The 23,841-nt window shown below is 43.6% G+C and overlaps 1 protein-coding gene across 6 annotated transcripts in view; it reads left to right on the top strand.

The window, feature by feature from the left end:
* Positions 1 to 23,841, top strand: part of CYP39A1 (cytochrome P450 family 39 subfamily A member 1) — a 65,009-nt gene that overhangs the window by 841 nt on the left and 40,327 nt on the right. For 5 of the 6 annotated variants that reach the window (XR_013837020.1, XM_079969936.1, XM_079969940.1 and 2 more), the window contains exons 2-6: positions 2,457 to 2,592; positions 7,732 to 7,906; positions 14,165 to 14,314; positions 16,741 to 16,834; positions 20,661 to 20,759. Coding sequence is in view for 5 of the 6 variants with exons in the window: in XM_079969936.1 (XP_079826062.1) it covers positions 2,457 to 2,592; positions 7,732 to 7,906; positions 14,165 to 14,314; positions 16,741 to 16,834; positions 20,661 to 20,759 (654 nt within the window). In the remaining variant the exon portion in view is untranslated. The remainder of the gene's footprint in view (positions 1 to 2,456; positions 2,593 to 7,731; positions 7,907 to 14,164; positions 14,315 to 16,740; positions 16,835 to 20,660; positions 20,760 to 23,841) is intronic. The other variant, XM_079969938.1, reaches the window with a different exon arrangement.

The raw sequence follows: 23,841 nt of genomic DNA, 5'->3' as shown, positions 1-23,841 counted from the left end.
GGAGAGGATGAAAAGGCTTGAGCTTGAGCTGAACAAGCCAGGTTTCTAACTTACCATATTTTTTGCTCTATAAGACTCACTTTTTCCCTCCTAAAAAGTAAGGGGAAATGTGTGTGCGTCTTATGGAGAGAATGCAGGCTGCGCAGCTATCCCAGAAGCCAGAACAGCAAGAGGGATTGCTGCTTTCACTGTGCAGCGATCCCTCTTGCTGTTCTGGCTTCTGAGATTCAGAATTTTTTTTCTCTTGTTTTCCTCCTCCAAAAACTAGGTGCTTCTTGTGATCTGGTGCGTCTTATAGAGCGAAAAATACGGTACTTTGCTTTTTACAATTTAATATGCTTTGTGTTAGCTGACTGTTATCAAACAATTTATATAGTCTGAATTACTATGATGGAATAACATGCTGAGAGAAATGCTAAGACACGTATTTGCTCTCTCTCTCTAGCTTTAGGGCACTGTTCAGAACAATGTGGCTGTTCTTGTCTAACAGGACAGTTCCCCTTGAACAAGCCAAGTGTTAGGTTACTAAAGTTCATGTGTGCTTTTCAAGCTGTCCTGAAAGCTACTCAGTGTTGAAAGAATGCATTAAAATAGAATTCTACGAGAGTCTTATAAAATGAGTATTTTCAAGCACTATGTATACAAATGTGTTTTTTATAATAAATTTTGCAACTTCATTGTAATGCAGTCTGCTTTTTTCCCCTTTCACAACAGCTAAGAGATTTTAGATAATACTGTTTTCTGCATTTTCAATGCAGCCTTCAGTGCTGATGGCATAAGTAGGCAGAATAACACCGGACATGTAAAAGTGGGAGGTCTCTCTCTTTCTCTCTGTACTCAGGTGATTCCCAAATTAGCAAAAAATGAAACCTAATAGGGAATGTTAGAACTGTGCATATGTTCCCACATGCAGGAAAGAGGTAGAAACAGAGTATAAGCCACATTCATAGAGTGGGAAAGATTGTGCATAAGGAGGAAGGAGGAGGAGTAGCAGAAACACAGAGTGAAACTGGGTAGGAGAGGCAAGCAAGGACAGAGACCAGAGAGGAATTGAGGTTTGTGTGGACCACAAAGCACTTTTAAATCAGAGCCATGTAAGGGAAAGGCGGTGTGCTTGCAGCCCAGCAAGGAATGAATGGCTGTGGCTGCCAGTTTGTCTTACTCTATTTCATCACAACAACCACACTTAGCATTTTGGTTTTTTTTTATATCTCCCAACCTAACTACTATCCTGCTGATCTTCAGAAATGGGTAACAGGGTGGAGATACCTTATGGATGCATTGCCTCCCCCTTGTTCAAAATCCATTCCCTAGAACAATGTTTCTCAACCTGTGTGCCGTGGTATGTTGGGGTGCCTTGAATGATAGTCAGGTGTACTGCAGGCAACACAGGCCTCTGTCCCTGTTTCCTCCCCTCCCTCCTCTGATGCCCTCTTGTGTCTCTGCCTCCCAAAGGCTTGTGTGGCTGTTTGTTGCAGCAGCCCTGGCTATAAGCTCCCCAGGCGAATGATGCCTCTGGGGCTGGCCAGGAGGTGCTGGTTGCCAGGAACTGATGCAGCCTTGGAGTAAGCAAGCAAGCAATTGGGTGAGGCAGCCCAGCCAGCCGGTCTACCAGCCCTTGCTGTTGGGAATAGATGGAAAAGTGGAAGGCTGGGCATGCAGGCAGGTGCCACGATTGCTTTTCTTGTGCTTGCTGTGTGCAATGTCTGCCTGGGAGCTGAGTTTCTGGTGCCGAAGGGGAGCCAATGGGCAGGACCCAATGGCTCCCCCTAAATGTAGTTGTATTAAACTACTTAACTTTTTTATTATAAAAATTACATACCAGTATTTTTATATGTAAAAGATTACATATAATCACATTACGTAACATCGTACCCTCTTATTTTATCTCTTTGGCTCAACTGAGCCTAATGACTTCCCTCCCTCCCGTCTGGTGGTTTACAAAATTAAACTTTACATCTTTACATTTCGCTTCGTTTCCTATCCTTGTTGTATCAGTACCTAAAATATTATATTACTCAACCTGCATAGGTAGCAATTTCATCTTACAGAACTTCAGATAACCCTGCTAATGATGTTGATTGCTTACAGTTGTCTTTCAAATATAATATAAATTTGTTCCAGTCCTTTTGGAATGCTTGGTCTCGCTGGTTCCGGATTCTTCCTGTCAGTTCGCCAGTTCTGCAAAGTCCATCTGCTTCATCTGCCGCTCTTCTTTTGTTGGTAACTCCTGTTGTTTCCATCTTTGGACTAACAAAATTTTTGCTGCAGTTGTTGCATAGTCTATTCTTCCTGCAGTTTGTTTTATATATATATATATATATATATATATATATATATATGTGTGTGTGTGTGTGTATATATATATATATATATATATGTGTGTGTGTGTGTGTGTGTGTATATATATATATAAAATAAAAACTACTTAACTTTTTTAACACTATATTTTTCAGTATGGACCAGTATTCACAGTGTATATGCTGGGAAAACGATACACATTTGTAACTGATGAAGAAGGTTTTCAAGCATTTTGTACATCTAAAGATGTGGATTTTGAGCAGGCAGTGCAGCAGTCTGTCCAGCGTACAGGTAAGTAAATGATATTTAATTTCAGTGGGGAAATGATTTCTTTCTATTTTAGTTGATAAAGGGTTGAAACATGTGAAGTGGGATATCTTTTTACTTTAATGTAGCTTTGGGGACTCCAGTTTTGACTGGAGCAATGTGCTGAGGGAGCAAGTATTTCTCTCTCTCACACACACTCATTTTTTAAAAAATTTATTTAATCATTTTTTCAATATAAACAGCAACCACAAAAAACACATACAACAAAAACCACAATAACACTAATAACACAATTTAACAATTCAGATTTGAGTACTGATATACCTGTGACTACACCTTTTTAACAATATTTCCCCACCTCTCCTCCCCCTACTTCCCACCACTGTCCGACTTACCGCTTAAGTCTTCCTTCCAGATTTCTTCATATTTATCCATTCTTAATTTGTGTCAATATGCAATTTGTTCGTATGTCGCTAGTCTGTCCATATTGTCAATCCATGTGCTCAATGGAATCTTTTTGCAGCTCTTCCAGTTCATCAAAACAAGGTTTTTTTGCTTCTAATATGGCACGATACATCCATTTTTTTTGACCGCTTGTAATCTCCCACGTTTCCGGTATATAATTTAGAATTAAATTCAAATCCCCTAAATAACAATTTCTTTTCATTACTCTTGCAATATATATCCTCACCTCACACCAAAATGATCTTATCACCAGGCAGTTAATCATCATATGTACTAAGTTCACATTTTTACTTCCACATCTCCAGCAGTTGTCTTCATTTGTTATTTTCTCCTGGTATAGTTTTGCTGGAGTCCAGTGGACTCTGAATATTATTTTCTGTTGAATAAGTCTTAGTCTTAGATCCACAGAGGCTATATCTGTTGATTTTATACTTGACTCCCATATATCATTTGTTATCTGTACCCCTAACTTTTCACTCCATTTTTGTCTATCATATTCTAAATCATATTTCTTTCTGTTGAGTAGAGTTTTATATGGTGCAAGTGTAGAGTTTTTTGTTTTTGCTGCAGAGATTAAATCTTGTAGCAACATGGGTGTTTCCGATACTGCTATAGCATCAGAGCCAAACTGCCTTTCCAACATATGTTTCAATTGGATGTATTGCCATTGTGTTTCACTGGTTAATCCATACTTTACTTGCAAGGTCTTATATTCCACAAATTTTCATCAATTAATTCATTCAATGTCAAAATACACTTTTTCATCCAATTTTGCCAAATTATTACTTGATTTCCAATTTTTAATTTTGGGTTGGCCCAAATTGTTAATTTCTCATGCTGATAGGGGTCATCCTTATTATTTTTACTCAACCAAATTTTTATAGGTGCTTTAATAGTCTCCAGGATAAAAGGATATTTCATAAAATTGGAGCCCAGTTTAGCCCACCCTACAAGAGGTTCAAAGAAACTATATTCGAGAGTAGCCCAAATGGGATTCCTGCTAGCTCTCCAGTCATTAGTCTTACTCAGCAGGTAGGCCTGGTGATATAGTTCCAGATTTGGGAGACCAAAGCCACCTTCCTTAGTTGGAAGTTGCATAACATTCATTTTGAGGACATTAACCTTTCCCCAAAGGGAAAGGTTTAGAGGTCCCCACCTTTCAATATATATATATAAAATCTCATTTATAATTTGATTCAAATTTAATTTTACAATTTGGTCTATATCCAATGAAATCATTATACCCAAATATTTAATAAAGTCTTTGCACATCCGAAATTGATGGTTTCTATACAATGTAGCCCTTGGCCCAATTGGTAAAATCTCTGATTTTGTCCAGTTTATAGAATATCCCGATATTCTGCCAAACGTTTTTATTTTCTCCATAATTTTTGGAATTGTATCTTCTGGTTTTGTAATAAATAAAAGGATATCATCCACAAATAATACAATTTTGTAATTATCTTTGTTGTGTTTTACACCCTTGATATGCTCATCCTGAATTATTGCTCTTGTCAATGGTTCCAGGCACAGATTAAATAATAACGGAGAAAGAGGACATCCTTGTCTCGTTCCTCGATTTAAACTAATCAAATTCAAAATTCTTCCATTTGTAACGACCCGGGACGTTGGGTTTTTATAAATCATTTTAATCCAATTACAGTATTCTATAGGGAAACCAAATGCAGTATTCTATAGGGAAACACTCATGTTTTTCACTTCAAAATTATCCTCCCTCAGAGATGTTGTTAGCCTTACTAAAGACAGTTCCAGTAATACAGGCACTATACAGGTAGTGATGTAAGAAGGCAACAATTTCCATTCTCGTCTGTGTTCATAAACATTAGCACTGCTTCCATTCCACTGCAGCTTGTTTCCACTAAATTTGTTGTTGTTGTTTAGTCATTTAGTTGTGTCCGACTCTTTGTGACCCCATGGACCAGAGCACACCAGGCTAATGTCTTCCACTGTCTCCCGCAGTTTTGTCAAATTCATGTTGGTAGTTTCGAGAATACTGTCCAACCATCTCATCCTCTGTCGTCCCCTTCTCCTTGTGCCCTCTATCTTTCCCAACATCAGGATCTTTGTGTGGACAGGTGGAGTCCCCCCAACCCCAGGCGACCCCTGAGTGGAATAATGACTCAAGAAATGTGCTATGGGATTAAAATTGGCCACAACTTTATTAAGTTTTAGATGTAGGGAGACCTTGGCTCAGGCATTGGGCATTTATCCTTCTCAGTCCCCAGCCGGGGATCTGGGAGACTTCAGGGTTATCCAGAATGTGTGGGGATTGGGCTGGCTCTAGAAAACATATGTTCAAGCAGAGAGCCCGCCCCCTGTTTTGCTGCCTTCGCAGGGGAAAGCAATGACAACCTCTTGGCGTATGGCTAATGCCTCTCCTCAAGACTCCTTTAATGGGGAACCCTGGGATCACTGCCGGAAGGGGGGCTTGGGTCACCGCTTCTGCCCCCCCCCCCATTTAGGAAGATAGACTAAAGGATTCCACCCAAGGCCTGAAACTGCCAAAGTTGTGACATTTTTGCTACGGGAAAGGCAAAACCTGCCAATGCAGGAAAATTCCTTTCTGGCCCTTCAACAGTGACCCACGTACCTGTGGAGAAGAGGTTAACCTGCAAAAGAAGGCTTAACTGAGGGAGGGCAGGATGGGAGAAGCTCTGGAGCCAACTGACGCTTTGCAGGTATAAGATCCACTTTCCATTGTGTGGGCAGGACGGTCCCTCCCCCTACCTGGCTGATCCCCTGGCAATGCCTCCCAGGCAGGATTGGGCGATTGGCTGAGGTAGGCAGAGATCTCCAGGTATCCAGTCTGGGGAGGGTGAAGCCAGCCCATACTACCGGGAGCCTCACTGGGATCCGGGGGCTGCACGCAACCACACAAAAGGCGTGTGGGGAGCGGTCATTTCCAGGGAGTCTTCTTTTCTCATGAGGTGGCCAAAGTATTGGAGCCTCAGCTTCAGGATCTGTCCTTCCAGTGAGCACTCAGGGCTGATTTCCTTCAGAATGGATAGGTTTGATCTTCTTGCAGTTCATGGAACTCTCAAGAGTCTCCTCCAGCACCATAATTCAAAAGCATCAATTCTTCGGCGATCAGCCTTCTTTATGCATGTGACATGATCCATGCGACAGTCACCTCCAGGCTTGACTACTGTAACTCGCTCTATGCGGGACTGCCCTTGAAACTGTCCCAGAAACTCCAGCAGGTGCAGAATGCTGCAGCAATGCTCCTCACAGGGTCCTTGCCATGGGAGCATATTCACCCAGTGCTTTACCAGCTGCACTGGCTCCCGGTGGAGTATAGTTTAAGGTGCTGGTTTTAACCTTTAAAGCCCTATGCAGCCTTGGACCCTTGTACTTAGAATTTGTACTTGTACTTACGGGACTGCCTCTCCTGGTACGTTCTGCAGAGGACCCTAAGGTACATGAATAATAATAGCTTAAAGGTCCCGGGCCCTAAGGAAGCCAGACTATCCTTCACCAGGGCCAGGGCTTTTTCAGTGATGGCTCCAACCTGGTGGAATGCTCTGTCCCATGAGACTAGGGCCCTGCAGGACTTGAGCTCCTTCCGCAGGGCCTGTAAGACAGAGCTATTCCACCTGGCCTTCAATTTGAATTAGCCTGAACCTCTATTCCCTTTTCCCTTTCCTCTTCTATGAAGAAACCCTTTCTGGGACCCCACATTTAAATTCTTCCCTGGTCTCCTTGCTGGCCCTTGTAGGACCAACTTGGCCAGTTAACCCTGGTGATCATTTGATGTCTACTGACCGGGTTCCCCCCCCCCAAAAAAAATGACTCCTGAATTTTTGAATTTTATTGATATTGATGCTGTATTTTATGTTGTATTTTATGCTGTTTTAAAGTCGCATTTTAATCAATGTTTTATATTTGCTGTTAGCCGCCCTGAGCCCGGTTTTTAAACCAGGAAATGTGGGGTATAAATAGAATTATTATTATTATTATTATTATTATTATTATTATTATTATTAGCCCAGCTCTCACTTCCATACATCACTACTGGGAACTAACTAACTCACTGGGAACTACTTACCTAACTCCCACATGCCGCCTAACCCTGCGGAAAGCAGGATTTAACCCCCACCTATCAACTGATCACTATCTTCCCCACCCCAATGTAAAGGAAACATGCTGAACATGCCATTAATTACTTATTGTGTGTGGACTTAACACACACTCCACAACAATGAATTCTGATCCTATTCACTTTACTGGTTCTAGAACACAGATTAATATGCAAACTACAGCAATATGCACTTCCATGTACACTTCCGTGTCATACAGGTACCTGTATTTTTCCACTGGGGGGAGCATGAAATTTAGATGGAAGAAACAGTGTGGGAGTGCCATGGCATCAGACTCAGAGGAGTCTGCCATTCCTATATATGCCATTAAGAAATTCTCAGTTGCTTATTCACACTATAATGAAGACATATTTAGTGAAGACAAGGAAGCACCCAACTTTACCAGGGCACATTATGTCAAGAGTCTGTATCTACATATTTTTTATGTCTAATCAGAAAGAATTGCCTATTTTGAAAGACAACACAACATGAAATATAGAAACAAAACTGTTCATGATGCCTGCACAGATTCTAGGGTATTTTAAGTAAAACTTTACAGCTTATTCTGACTGATGTTATTTTTCCCACTTGGATTTTGAAGCTTCAATTCCTGAAGAAATATTTTACAAGAATAGGAGCAGGTTATATATCATGATGAAGGGAAGACTGAGTACATCTAATCTGCAGCATATGCCCAGGAGTCTCTGTCAGGAACTTCAGAAACACATGGAGGACTTGGGTCACGAGGGAACTGAGGAGCTCATAGATCTTGTAAGGTAGGCGATTTTGCAAACCAGCCAGAATGGCACAGGCCTCCATTCTTTTCATTAAATAAAATTAATATCTAGAATAAGCCATAAATGTTGTAGTTTAGAAGAAAATAAAATATAGTTTAAACACTACAAGAGAAAGCAGAAGGGTAGGGCACTGGTGGAGTTGCCATAAACCCATTTTACTATTGGATAGGATATTCTTGTGAAGCCAACAGTAGCATCTCCTTAGTATGTAATAGCAAGGGAGTGTGATAAATATACTCTTTGAGGCTAATTTCATAGAATCATTGAATAGAGCTGGAAGGGACCCCAAGGAGCATCCCGTTCAACACCCTGCAATGCAGGAATATGCAGCTGGCCATACAGGGATCAAACCATAATACATACTTGTACATTGGAACAATTTGACTTTGGATCGGCTTTGGATCCATTCCAGTCTGGTGTTCGCTCTGGTCATGGGACCGAGACGGCTCTGGTCGCCATAACAGATGACTTCCGTAGGCAGCTGGATTGAGGCGGGTCGGGGCTGTTGATTCTTTTAGATCTGTCAGCAGCTTTTGACATGGTTGACCACAAACTTCTAGTCAAAACAAAATAAAAAAAATCCTTCCAGTAGCACCTTAAAGACCAACTAAGTTAGTTCTTGGTATGAGCTTTCGTGTGCATGCACACTTAGAATCATAGAATCATAGAGTTGGAAGAGACCACAAGGGCCATCGAGTCCAACCCCCTGCCAAGCAGGAAACACCATCAGAGCACTCCTGACATATGGTTGTCAAGCCTCTGCTTAAAGACCTCCAAAGAAGGAGACTCCACCACACTCCTTGGCAGCAAATTCCACTGTCAAACAGCTTTTACTGTCAGGAAGTTCTTCCTAATGTTTAGGTGGAATCTTTTTTCTTGTAGTTTGGAACCATTGCTCCATGTCTGCTTCTCTGGAGCAGCAGAAAACAACCTTTCTCCCTCCTCTATGTGACATCCTTTTATATATTTGAACATGGCTATCATATCACCCCTTAACCTCCTCTTCTCCAGGCTAAACATGCCCAGCTCCCTTAGCCGTTCCTCATAAGGCATCGTTTCCAGGCCTTTGACCATTTTGGTTGCCCTCCTCTGGACACGTTCCAGTTTGTCAGTGTCCTTCTTGAACTGTGGTGCCCAGAACTGGACACAGTACTCCAGGTGAGGTCTGACCAGAGCAGAATACAGTGGCACTATTACTTCCCTTGATCTAGATGCTATACTCCTATTGATGCAGCCCAGAATTGCATTGGCTTTTTTAGCTGCCGCGTCACACTGTTGGCTCATGTCAAGTTTGTGGTCAACCAAGACTCCTAGATCCTTTCCACATATACTGCTCTCAAGCCAGGTGTCACCCATCTTGTATTTGTGCCTCTCATTTTTTTTTGCTCAAGTGCAATACTTTACATTTATCCCTGTTAAAATTCATCTTGTTTGTTTTGGCCCAGTTCTCTAATCTGTCAAGGTCGTTTTGAAGTGTGATCCTGTCCTCTGGGGTGTTAGCCACCCCTCCCAGTTTGGTGTCATCTGCAAATTTGATCAGGATGCCCTTAAGTCCATCATCCAAGTCGTTGATAAAGATGTTGAATAAGACCGGGCCCAAGACAGAACCCTGTGGCACCCCACTAGTCACTCTTCTCCAGGATGAAGAGGAACCATTGATGAGCACCCTTTGGGTTCGGTCAGTCAGCCAGTTACAAATCCACTGAGTGGTAGCATAGTCAAGACCACATTTTACCAGCTTCTTTACAAGAATATCATGGGGCACCTTGTCAAATGCCTTGCTGAAATCAAGGTAGGCTACATTCACTGCGTTCCCTTCATCTACCAGGCTTGTAATTCTGTCAAAAAACGAGATCAGGTTAGTCTGACATGACTTATTTTTCAGAAATCCATGCTGACTATTGGTGATCACAGTATTCCTTTCTAGGTGCTCACAGACTGTTTGCTTAATGATCTGCTCCAGAATCTTCCCTGGTATTGATGTCAGACTGACTGGGCGGTAATTATTTGGGTCCTCTCTTTTCCCCTTTTTGAAAATAGGGACAACATTTGCCCTCCTCCAGTCTGCCGGGACTTCGCCTGTTCTCCAGGAATTCTCAAAGATGACTGCCAGTGGTTCTGAGATCACATCTGCCAGTTCTTTTAATACTCTTGGATGCAGTTCATCTGGCCCTGGAGACTTGAATACATCTAAACTAGCCAAGTATTCTTGTACTATCTCCTTAGTTATTCTGGGCTGTGTTTCCACTGCTGAATCATTTGCTCCAAATTCTTCAGGTCGGGCATTGTTTTCTTTATCGGAGAAGACTGAGGCAAAGAAGGCATTGAGGAGTTCAGCCCTTTCTGTGTCCCCTGTTTGCATTTCACCATCTTCTCCTCTGAGTGACCCCACGGTTTCTTTGTTCTTCCTTTTGCTACGAACATACCCATAAAAGCCTTTTTTGTTGCTTTTAACCTCTCTAGCAAGCCTGAGTTCATTCTGTGCTTTAGCTTTTCTGACTTTGTGTCTACACGTGCTGGCTATTTGTTTGAATTCCTCTTTGGTGGTTTCCCCCCTTTCCCATTTTTTGTACACATCCTTTTTTAATGTTAACTCAGTTAAAAGTTCTTTAGATAGCCACTCTGGCTTCTTTAGGCACCTTCCATGTTTCCGTCTCATTGGTATTGCCTGAAGTTGTACTTTTACTATCTCCCTCTTAACAAACTCCCAGCCATCATGAACTCCCTTTCCCTTTAGTATTACTGTCCATGGGATCTCACCCAGCACTTCCCTAAGTTTTATGAAGTCGGCTTTCTTAAAGTCAAGAAATTGAGTCCTAGTATGCTTGGCTGCTCCTTTCCGCTGTATAGTAAACTTCAGAAGAGCATGATCACTCGCGCCTAATGATCCTTCCACTTCTACCCCACTAACCAGGTCATCAACATTGGTTAGGACCAGATCTAAAATGGCTGTTCCTCTTGTTGCTTCTCCCACTTTCTGGACAATGAAGTTGTCTGCAAGGCCAGTGAGGAATCTGTTTGACCTTATGCTCTTGGCTGAGTTTGACATCCAGCAAATATCCGGGTAATTGAAGTCCCCCATTACTACTATCTCCCTTCCTTTTGCATGCTTGGCCATCTGTTCCAGGAAGGCATCATCTATGTCCTCCGTTTGGCTTGGGGATCTATAGTATACTCCCACAATGAGGTCCCTGTTATTCTTCTCTCCCTTAATTTTGACCCAAATGCTCTCACTTTGGCTTTGAGGTTCTAAATCTTGGATCTCTTCACAGGTATACACATCCCTGACATATAACGCCACTCCTCCTCCTTTCTTGTCTGGTCTGTTTCTCTGAAATAGATTGTATCCCTCCATTATTACATTCCAGTCATGGTACTTATCCCACCAGGTTTCAGTGATGCCTATTATGTCATATTTAGTTTGCTGTACCAAGAGCTCAAGCTCATCTTGTTTATTTCCCATGCTTTGCGCATTAGTGTACAGACATTGAAGTCCATTAATCATTCCCCCGTGTCTCTTATTTAAGGATTTTTTCCTCCCACCACTAGGTCTGCGTGCTGTTTGCTCCATTTGGTCTATGACATTTGGATGATCATCTTCATCAATTGACAGACTCCTACCTTCAGGAGCACTGTCTCCCTCCCCCACATTAGTCAGTTTAAAGCCCTCCTGATGAGGTTTCTGAGATTTTTGGCAAAAACATTCCTCCCAACCGTTGTGAGGTGCAGCCCATCGCTTGCCAGAAGTCCATCTTCAAGAAACTGCAGTCCATGATCTAAGAATCCAAACCGTTCCTGTTTACACCATTTGCGAAGCCAGCTGTTCACTTCCACTATTTTTCTCTCTCTCCCTGGGCCACGTCGTTCAACTGGGAGGACAGATGAGATGACAATTTGTGCATTTAATTGCTTCAATTTCCTGCCCAGAGCCTCATAGTCTCTTTTCATCTTCTGGATGCTATTGCTTGCAGTGTCATTGGTTCCCACATGAACCAAGAGGAAGGGATATTTGTCAGTGGGTTTTATGATTCCTTGCAGTCGTTCAGTTACATCTTGGATCTTAGCCCCGGGGAGACAGCACACTTCCCGAGACATCTTGTCAGGCCCACAGATCACTGCTTCTGTTCCCCTCAAAAGGGAATCCCCTATCACCACTACACGCCTCCTCTTAGGTTTGGTCGGGGTTCTTCCGTGAGCTGTCCGTTCCAAGGTTGCCTGCACATTCCCTGAGGACTGACTTTGCTGCTCGTCTTCATATACCTGATCGACTGTAATGAGGGAGAGATCCTCAAATGGAGTCTGCTCTTCGTCTTCCATGCTAGGGGAGAGGACCTCAAAGCGATTCTGTATTTCTAAACAATCAGAGCGAACCCTGGGCTTCCTACTTCTTTGAGTCACGTTTCTCAGATACACTGAAACAGAAGTCACCAGACCCTTCTATATAGTGAGAAGGTGGGGAGGGGTATTACTCAGAAGGGTGGTGGGATTGGGTGATTGGCAGATAGCTGTAATGAGCCTGTTGACGACTCTTAACGACTGCAATAGGTCTTACAGGAAAAAGCAAGGGGTGAGAAGATGAAAAATGGCTTAGTCATGTATAATGAGATAAGAATCCAATGTCTTTGTTCAGACCAGGTCTCTCCATGGTTTTAAGTTTGGTAATAAGTTGCAATTCAGCAGCTTCTCTTTCCAGTCTATTTCTGAAATTCCTTTGTAATAGAACAGCTATTTTGAGATCTTGTATAGAATGTCCTGGGAGATTGAAGTGTTCACCCAATCCCACCACCCTTCTGAGTAATACCCCTCCCCACCTTCTCACTATATAGAAGGGTCTGGTGACTTCTGTTTCAGTGTATGTGAAGAAGTGTGCATGCACACGAAAGCTCATACCAAGAACTAACTTAGTTGGTCTTTAAGGTGCTACTGGAAGGAATTTTTTTATTTTGTTTTGACTATGGCAGACCAACACGGCTACCTATCTGTAACACAAACTTCTAGACCACCACCTCACCTATGAGGGGATTCAGGGCGCAGTCCTTCAATGGCTGCACTCATTTCTCTCTGGTCAGGGACAGAGGGTGGCACTGGGGGGGAGGGAGTTGTCGTCGCGCTACTCCTTTGTGTTTGGAGTACTGCAGGGTGCAATTCTCTCTCCGATGATTTTTAACATCTATATGTGCCCCCTTGCCCAGCTTGTCCGGAATTTTGGTTTGGGAGAATTGGATTCTAACATTACAGTGGTACCTCGGGTTACATACACTTCAGGTTACATACGCTTCAGGTTACACACTCCGCTAACCCAGAAATAGTGCTTCAGGTTAAGAACTTTGTTTCAGGATGAGAACAGAAATCGTGTTTTGGCAGCACGGCGGCAGCAGGAGGCCCCATGAGCTAAAGTGGTGCTTCAGGTTAAGAACAGTTTCAGGTTAAGTACGGACCTCTGGAACGACTTAAGTACTTAACCCGAGGTACCACTGTATTAGAATCACATATCCTGATGACACCCAGCTTCATCTGTTGGTGGACGGCCACCCTGACTCAGCCCTAGACACACTGTTCAGATGGCTGGATGGCTACGTGGGAGCTTGGTAAAGGTAAATCCTTCCAAGACAGAGGTCCTTTGACTGGGTCGAGACGATATGGGGTTGTGGGGCCAACTCCCATCCCTTGCAGGGGCGCAGCTAGTACCAGCACCTTCCGTCAAGAGTTTGGGTGTAATTTTCGACACCTCCCTTTTTAGGGAGGCACAGGTTACAGCTACAAGAAAGGCAGCATTTTTTCATCTCCACTGAGCTAAGCAGTTGGTCCCTTACCTCTCTCACCTTGACCTCACCACTGTGATCCATGTGATGGTCACCTCCAGGCTTGATTATTGTAACTCACTCTATGTGGGGCTGCCCTTGAAACTGATCTAGAAACTCCAGCGGGTGCAGAATGCCGCAGCGAGACTCCTTACGGGATCTTCGCTGTGGGATCACATTTACCCAGTGCTATACTAGCTGCATTGGCCCCTGGTGGAGTACAGGATCAGGTTTAAGGTGCTGGTTTTAACCTTTAAAGCCCTATACAGCAGAAGTTTATCCACTACAATCTATTTCATCTATTTTTACTTTACTTTTTACTTTACTATTTTTACTTTAGTTGTATGAAACCAGTATAGCCAACAGCTGACCATTCCAAGTGAATTCTAACATTATTTTCCTTCAGTCCACAACTATACCTTTTCTCCCATTGCAGGCACATCATGTTCCCATCAACAGTGAACACCCTGTTTGGAAAAGACATATTTTTGACCACCAGGGATAATGTCAAGGAGTTTGAGGAGCACTATCAGAACTTTGATGATGATTTTGAATATGCTACCCAACTTCCAAAATATTTTTTGAAGTAAGGGAGTAGTGTTTCTGTTTGACAATATAAATTTATCCAGAAATTCATGTTCTAGCTTAGACTGCCCTCAGATTCCTGTTGCTTATGTCTACAATATTATGGGTGTAATCCATAGACAACGTACTGTATATGATGGCATGTTTTCCCTCCAACTGGCATACTCCTGTAGTCATTGGATCCAAGACTGCTTGCAGTAGCTAGTTGGGGAGCCTAACTAGTATGCGCAAAGTTCACTTTGGATTTGCTAGATTTACACTACAACAAAGAGGGGACCCTGCATTCTGTGAAGAGGTGTGAGCACAGAGTCAGCTTAGTGTGATGTTATGGAACAGGGGCAGTGCATCCTGTTTTACCGCCGGAGGAGAAACGTAAATGTGCCACCTTGCTGCCCCACCTCTGATTACACTCCTCTCCCCCGCCACTGCTGAAGCCTGCCTTACCCGCGTTGCACAGCGGCACTCACAAAGCACCAGCAGTTGTGCTGGCTTCTGGCGAGATCTCGCTGAAATCTCACAAGTTCTCATGTGCTATGTGAGATCTTTGCAGAAACCATTGCTGCTCTGCGTGCCACTTCTCCAGAGGTGGCAGGACTCCACGGGGCACTGCCTGGTGGGCTTCTGCCGCTCAAGGCGAGCTTGCCTCATGGCCCTGCTATGGAACCTGCTTGAATGGGAGCAAAATTAGGCCAAGTGCAGTTTTGGCTATCTGGAAACAGATGCTAAACTTTTTTCAAAAAATAATTGTGGTCATTTAATCCTCACCTCAATGAAAATAGAGATAGATAGTAAGGGAAATCCTGGTTAGCCTTAACTGCATCATGAGTTGACAAACTGCCTGAGCAGAGTGGAAGGATGTGCCAAAGATGGCTCGCTCTTTTCTGGGAGTTAGCTGTGAGCCAGTCTGCAGTAGCTCACCATGTATTTAGAAGTGCTTTTGTATGCCTAAGAAATCCTTTAGATCCTGGCCTGCAGCAAGCCCTTATTGGATCTTCCCCCTTCTTGTAAGGTGTTATATATTTAGTGGTCTGTGTTTGCCTGAGCTTGAGTCTGGACGAAGGATTCTGAGTTCCTGTATTCTGATTCGATACATGATGACCAATCACAGAACATTTCAGGATTTGGGCCTTTGCCATTGGCCCTTGAACTCTGAGTCACGATTCGCAGTTTGGAAGTTTAGACATCCAATCACGTTGAGAGTGGCAGTGGCCCAGGCTTTCAGGAATATATATAAGCAGTTTCTTTGCCCCTGTTTCCCAGTTATGTAGTTCAATAAAGGTTCTTGCTGTTATCACTGCATCTTGCCTTGCGGGCGCCCACCTACACTTCATAAGGCTCTTCTGAGAAATCCTGCAGGGCTTCTCATAAAACTGAAAGTACTTGCCCTGTGATCAGAGTTGGGATTAGAAGTGGTTCCGCCTCAAGCAGAAAGCCTTCCCTGATTCTGCTGGCAATTCTCCAGTAGTGACGAAAGGGGCAGTGGTAGTACTATTCCTTATTTTTCAACGCACCCTGTTCATGAAGGCCAGCATGGCAGGTCCTTTCAATCTTACTGACCAGCATGAACTGGGAGCATCTTCCTTTCTCCTCCTGTGGGGTGTAATGGCTCCATTGATTATTGTGAGGAAAGGGAAAACCCCAGTGGGAATGAAAGAGAGTAGGGGGGGAAGAGAGGTGTATTTCTTTTTCCTTTACAAATCGTAAAAACATTTAAGTGGTTTACAACAATAGTATCTATATACAATAAAACCACATAAAAATTAAAATTGAGAGACTACCCTCTGAGTTTGTCCCACTAGAGTTTTATTCCTTATATTCACTGACAGGACATCACCACTCTTTCTTCTGGCAGCACGCTCTGTTTATGCCAGCCAGTTAGGAGAAGAACCATTCTTCCTAGCCAGAATAAACAGAAAGCAGCACCTTAATGTGGTGCCTTGAACTGTGAGCAGATTTGGTTGCTCAAGGGCTCATCCACACTCACCTTTTGCCCTGCTCTTTCCAGGCAGACACTTTAAAGCTCCATGCATGAGTGTTGGATTTTTTGCCCCAGATCTTTCCACACAAAACCGCACTGTTTAGTGCTTAATCTGAGCAAATGTCAATTTGGGTTTTCCACCGGTTGCCATTTGCTCCAATTGAACTTTGAAGAGCAGGTTTTGCCTGGAAAGGCTCCAGAGCCAAAAATATGGACATGGGGCTTTAAAGCGTGGGATGAGCCTGGAAAGAACAGAGCAAAGGTCAGGGTTGCTGAGCCCTTATAGCTCAAAAGCAGGGCAAGCACCTGCCACTGCGATCTGCTGAACTTCTGCAACTGAGCATTACTTGAAAGTTAAAAAAATTATGGGAAAATTGTTTAGAATTATTTCATGAGTACAGATAATCATATATATTTCATAGGGGTTTGTTTTCCTTTTTGCTTCCTAGAAAATGGTCTAAATCAAAGAAGTGGCTCCTAAAAAGTTTTGAAAAAGTTGTCTTGCATGCAGAGGAAACTAATCCTTCAGATGACAGTTCTAAGGTAAACCTTCCATAAGGCTTTTCATGTTAATATTATTATTTATAAAATACTAAGCCAGGTGCTGCGCAAGTCAATGAAGTGTCAAACCTTTTGGCAAAAAATTTGGCAGTTTTGGGAGGGCTGGGATTGAAGTGAGGAGACTGGGGAATGGGAGGACTTTTGAGAAATGTCACAGAGTGGGAGTGAGGCGTTGCTTTGACGCCAGAGAGGGAAAGAGAGCCTGTGGTCCTCCAGCTGGAGTCCAACAGAATCCCTCCTCATTGCCTAACAGGCTGTAGGGGGGGGGGGTGGCAGTCCTATGGGCCACCTGTCATCTACAACCTGAGGCGTCTTCCTAGACTACAAGGTGGCAACAGGGGTGCTTTTTCCCTTTTTTCCCCCCACTGGCTCTTCTGTGAGTTTATCTATAATAGCCTGTAAAAAATAAGTTGGTGAAGGCTAAACTCCTGTGTGTGTGTGTGTGTGTGTGTGTGTAAGACTAAGCTTGAGCACAGTGGGATTTCCTTCTAAGTATACCTATAGAAGAGATATGAGCATGTGTTATTAGCAATTGTACCAATGTTTTAGGGTTCCAGAAGTTTCACTTAAACAGCTATCTGATGTAGGAGCAAGGGGTCCATCTGATGTTATCTTCCTTGCCTCTGCCCCACCAGTCCTAATGGGAAGCAGTCGCCACGACTTGGGCATCAGACAAGCTGATAATTAGGCAACCTATAATTAGTAACTCCCCAAGTTACTATTAGTTGGGCAACTAAATAACACTGTGGCTATATGTAAAAGAAGCATATACCATGCATAGCTAAACTAGCTAGGAGCCTGACCCTGCTATCTGTAACCCACAAAGTTCCCCAACTGTGGTTATATATGAAAAGCAACAGCTGAGGTGATGCCAGTTGGAACTCAGAGCACTGACATCAGGATGAAAGCACCCTTGTGATCTCAAAGGCAGGCCTTACTTCTGAAGGTATAATCCTGCTCTTCCTATTGGCAGCAGCCTGCAAGGCAACTTGCAAGCATGAAATAAAAACCACAGTCAATATCTAATTATGGTGACCTCGCTGTAGCTTGGTGGTTAACTCTAATGCCAAAGCAAAAGGAAACTTGGGAATTGCAAGAGCGGAGATGGAGTTTGCGCTTCATAGTGTCAGCCCTACGGGGAGACTACTGGAATCAAGGTCGACCAAACATTTATTAATAATAATAATAATAATAATAATTTAATAAGATAATTTCATTTATACAGTGAAAAAAAGGAGGAAAGAAAAAAGTGAGAGAGAATATTAAAAAATACTGTTATATTACTATACATATACCATGCAGATATGTATATTCTTATTACCCTAATACACATATATTTGTCAATAACCTAATATATTCTGTGCAAAGTTGTAAACTCATTCGAAATATCATTGTATCTATTCAAAAAAAGTCTGCGTCTATAAGCTGTCTGTTCATATGTTGCCATGTTGTCAAGCCGTTGATTAAGGAGGATCGTATCTGTATTCTTCCAATTCATAAGTATCAGTCTAGCTCAACCAACCGTGGGAGCAGCTGACTGTAAGCCTACTTTATCAGGAGCAATGGGCTGAAGGCTTCACTTTTCTGGCTGCTCTGCCCACCAAACAATGCTCTGGGCATCAACAGGCTGTCACTATTTCGGCAGAATGCCAGATAGGCCACTAGCCATTCTGCTAACAGAGATACGTTGGTGGAGCAAATGAAGGGGTTGAGCTGTGGGCAGCATGCGGGTGAGAAATATGGGGAGGAACACATTTGAATCTAATGCTACCCCCTCATTCCATTGCCACATACCCCATCAATTGCAGAACATTACACAAGCTCCAGGGCTTCCATAAGACATTTTCCTCACATGGTTTTTGTATGTTCTGGTTGTGTATTTCCCCATTCCAAGACTCAGCATGTACTGGATCAAGGGTTCTTTCTAGCAATGTCGCAGTGGTGTTTCTTTAGTTTTGGCATAACGAGAGCACAGATTTACCGTACTTTTCCATGTATTAGACGAGGGTTTTTTACTCCAAAATAGTGTTTAAAAACAGAGCTCGTCTAATACACGGGCAGTACATTGGGGGCCCGGGTGATTGGTTGCAGCCACAAGCTGCAGCTTGTAAATGGCGATTTGGTGAGTGATTGGTTGCTGCGTCAAGGCCTGCCTTGGATTGGCTACTGCTGCGGCAATTGGGTGTTTGGTTTCCAGCTTGTGTTTGCAAACGGGCAGGTGCTTGTCGGCTTCTGCGACGCGAGCAATTCTGAGCTCTTGTCTTTAGGGTTAGTGATTTTCTGCACCCCCCCATGGGCAATCCCCCCCAATAGCCCAAGAACTCTGCACAATCCTTCCCAAAAGCAACCCCCCCAAAGACTCAGCAACTGTAGGCAATCCTCCCCCCCCAAAAAAGCTCAGCAACTCTGGTAATATAGCCATCTCCCCCCATTTTCTTAAATTATAGCACCCCAAAATAGGGGGCGTCGTATACATGGGGGCGTCCTATAGACGGAAAAGTACGGTACTCTGTCTGGCAATTAATAGCAGCTAGCAGCAATAAAACATACAATGACAATAAACAATGGCATGTGGGGTGTACACATTTCTTCCCTACTGTCATCTTGAAGATGTAAAATGTACCTATTTCCATTTAACAAATATTTAGAAGCATGGAATCATAAAAAATAACTCTTGTGCTTGGGCTTCTTTGTGGTCTGACCACCACTGCCTATCTCTTCCACCTAGGCTGCAGTTAGGGATGAAAGAATAGGTCAGTTTCTGAATCAGTTCCGAATCAGTTCAGTTCAGAATCATTTTTCTTAAGGAAAAAAGTCCTCATGGAAAACAGCCAAGCTTTTAGTGCAAATTTGTTCAAATACATACATGCATACGATTTTGCCCACTCTAAACATTTCCCCCCAAGAGATCCATAATAATAATAATAATAATAATAATAATAATAATAATAATAGTCAATGCATTTTAATACAATAATATTTTATATGTTATTTTCACTAATATATGCATTTTTATGCAACCCTTCCCTTAATATACACATTTCTGTACACATTATTTGACTGGAGAAATTCAGAGAATTTTTACAAAATTTGAAGGTTAACTGTGTTTTGGCTTGGCTATTGTTTCTTAAAGTGTGGATCAGGCAGGGCTCACATTAAAATCCAAATGAAATTGGTGATGAGCAGAGCACGGGGAAATACCAGCTAGCATGAGGCAACAGATTTGACACTTTTGTATCTTTCCCCATCATCTGTGCCTGAAGGAAGTGTGGTCACTTGGGCATTCTAGAAAATGGTGTAAGGAAGAAAGCTTGTGTGTGTGCAGAGCCTCACGCCTCTGCAAGAGAAGGCAGGGCCACCTCTTCCATAGGAAAACTTGCAGTGTATGGGGAAACAGCCACACACACATGTTCCTCTGCCCCGTGAAATTTCTCTCACCTTCCCAGCAAAAGAGGCATTAAAATAGCCTCTTTCACAAGGAGGAAAGATTGTCATTAAAATTTCATATAAATTGGTTAGAGCATGGTGCACCATGATAACAGGTTTGATCCCTGTATGGGACAGCTGCCTATTCCTGCATCGCAGGGAGTTGGACTAGATGATCCTCAGGGTCCCTTCCAACTCCATGATTCTACAATTCTACAAAATTTAAAATAAAAAGCACTTGATAGCCAGTGGCCGGTGTAAGTCAGCTTGTTATAGAAATAGCTTGGGTTCAAAGTAAAATATGGCTGCTCTGTGAGAATGACTTGTTACCTCATTAGTGTATGCTATTTTTATTTGGTCTGTGTTCTTCTGATTTTAACAGACACTTTGGCAACATGTCCTAGACACTTTGCAAGGAAAGACCTTCAGTGCTAATTATGGCCTCTTACTCCTTTGGGCATCTCAAGCTAATGCAATTCCTGTAAGTATGAGACAGAAAGTATGCTTCCTTCAGTGAGTAAAGTGAATCAAGGAGCCACTGGCAGGCAATTTTCTGAGCCTTCAGTTTCTTAGAAAAGTACCGCCTTCCCCCGCCCCAGCCTCGCACCTGGGGGGGAAATAAAAAATTATTTCCTTTATTTCCCCCCCAAAAAACTAGGTGCGCCTTCTGGGCCGGTGTGCCCTATGGGGCGAAATATACGGTAAGTCTCTAGCCCTTCCAGGAAGAAAGTTATGAAACAATGTGCCATTTCTATGTATTTTCTTTCAAATGACCTGGGCTCGCTGCTCCTGTGTTGATGTTTATAGCCAGTGAGTGAAGTCAGGCATGTGACTGATAAGGTGATTTGTTTGAACACCAGGAAATCAGAATAACTGCACCAGGGCCCATGCCAGCAACCGGGGCCCCAGACTCTGAGGTCGCATTTTTTAAAAGAGCAAGTCTCTTGTCCTTATAGAAAGAAAGGTATTAAGCAACCTTCTAAGTTGGGGTCTGGTGCAAGCAGAGACTAGTGTAACTTCCACCTAATTTAGCTTCCACCTAATTCAGAGGCCTCATTATTATCATAATCTTCCCCCTCTGCCTGGCTTACAGCAAAAATTGTTTGGGGAGGCCCATTCAGTCCCGCCCCTCAAAAATGGGCTGTGCACAGGGCCTCAGAAATCATGAACCTGATACTGCCGCCCTCAATTCAAGGGACAGCACTCTGCTTTTGTATGTGAGGCAGGCATTCTGATAATGCTACTTCTTTCTCGGTGGGATTTCTGGATTAGGCGGCAGTTTTTGAGGAGAATCCATAGGTATCTGAGGATGCTGTCAAGAACATATTCTTAAGAGCGGGGAATAAAGGAAGCACTATCCTTTGGGGTTCTTCCTCCCCTTCATCTGAGGCAAAATTTGCAGGAGAGATTGATTCAGTAACAAAAGATTCTGAATCCCATCGTAACATGACACATGAACGTTTCATCTCGGAACCCTTAAGAATATTACGCATAATGCCTTAACAGGTTTTAGAGGCTAGGCATTATTCTGAACACACATTGAAAACAGCAGCCCTGTGTCAAGTCTCCCCCCCCCCCAATGATTCTATGATCTTCCCTTCCTTGTGTAGAAAAGCAAATGACTGCCCCTTTGAGAGAAGGAGCATCCCAGAGTCACTTTCTCTTCCTGCTGTACACAGGGAGCCAGCCAAAGAGGAGAACTGGGACTAGAAGCAAAGCTTAAATATGTAATCCAACCACAGTTATGCAATTTTATGATTGTGTTTTTTTAAGAAGAGATATTAAGTATATTTAATTAATATTTAAGAAAAAACAGCAAGTAGCTGAGATGAGGCATGTCATAGAATCATAGAATTGTAGAGTTGGAAGGGACCCCAAGGGCCATCTAGTCCAACCCTTTGCAGTTCAGGATTCTCAAGTATCCATGGCAGATGGCCATCCAATCTCTGCTTAAAAACCTGCAAGGAAGCAGAGTCCACCACCTCCCTAATGAGACTGTTCATAAAATCTATGGATACTGCCTCCCATGGCCGTTCTGGTGTGGGTAATGGTTCCAGTAACCCCGCCGGTGCCAGCCTCTCCCCTTTTGCCCGCTGGCAGCGGTCGCACCCCCTTACATACTCCCGTACATCTTCCCTCACCTTTGGCCACCAGAACTGCCTGGTAACCAACCACATGGTTTTGTGTTGCCCAAAGTGCCCCGCGGTGGGGCTGTCATGCAATTGTTTGAGCACTCTACCCCTCAGTTCCCCTTCTGGTATGTACAGTGCCCCCTTGTAATACAACGCCCCGTTCCTTTCCTCAAACCCCCCTGTGTTCTCTCCAGCTCCCCTGAGCCCTCTGAGCTTATCTTGGGCGTATTCATCGTTCTCGGTTCCCTCTACCAGTTCTCTTTGCCCCACCAATGCTGCCCCACACACCCAGTGGTCCTCGGGGATGATATGCCTTTCCTCGGGCGCTCCCTCCCCCTCTAAATACTCTGGTTTTCGAGAGAGAGCGTCCGCCCTGACGTTCTCCGGGCCCGGTAACGTAACAAATTTCAAAATGGAATTTGGAGAACTCTTGTGCCCATCTCACTTGTCTCTGGTTCAGTACTCGGGCCGTTCTCCAATATTCTAGATTTTTGTGGTCCGTGCACACTTGGACCTTGTGTTGTGCTCCAATCAGCAGGTGTCGCCACCGCCGAAAAGCTTCATGAATGGCGAGCAGTTCCCGGTCATACACGGTGTAATTCCTCTCGGATTTGTTCAATTTCCGCGAGAAGAAGGCACACGGTCTCCAGTCCGACGCATCTTTTCCCGGCTGGAGAAGCACCGCCCTTACCGCTCAATCAGATGCGTCCGTTTCTACCCTCATCGGCTTCTGAAGATCCACGTGCAAAAGCTGTTCTTCCGACGCGAACGCTTTCTTTAGCTTTTCAAACGCTTGCTGCGCCTCTTCCGTCCAGGCGAATTTCTTCTTACTACTGAAACAATCAGTGATGGGAGCCGTTAAGTGGGCAAAGTTTTTGATGAACTTCCGATAGAAGTTTCCAAACCCCAGGAACCTCTGCACGTCTTTCCTGGTTCTGGGTGTCTTCCATTCCAGTACCGCTTGGACCTTGCTGGGATCCATGGCCAATCCCTTGTCTGACAAACGGTACCCCAGGAATTCCACCTCTCTGGTATGAAACTGACACTTCTCCAGTTTTACCCACAGCTGGTTTGCTTGCAGCCTGCTTAGTACCTCCCTGACATCTCGCACATGCTGCTCCTCATTCTCTGAGTACACCAACACGTCATCTAAGAATGCTACACAGTTCTTGTAAAGCAAAGGTCCCAGGACGTGATTCATGAAGGATTGGAAGCAGGCTGAGCCCGCCTGTGATCCGAAGGGCATAACGAGATACTCAAAGGCTTCTCTTTCGCTGAAGACGTTACCCAGGTCGGTGTATTGTTGTGGTATTTTCCCCTTTTTTTCCACCTCCATCCCTGCCAGAGTGGCCATGGCTCCCCCCTGAGTTTCCCTTCCCTTGCAGTGTTCTAGGCAATGAGCTGACCCAAAAGAGACTATCCGCTGGTGCC

Source organism: Podarcis cretensis (genome assembly GCF_951804945.1).
Source record: "Podarcis cretensis genome assembly, chromosome: 3".
Classification (NCBI taxonomy): Eukaryota; Metazoa; Chordata; class Lepidosauria; order Squamata; family Lacertidae; genus Podarcis; species Podarcis cretensis.
Note: the sequence above shows the minus strand (reverse complement) of the source record. Positions and strands in the feature narration are given on the sequence as shown.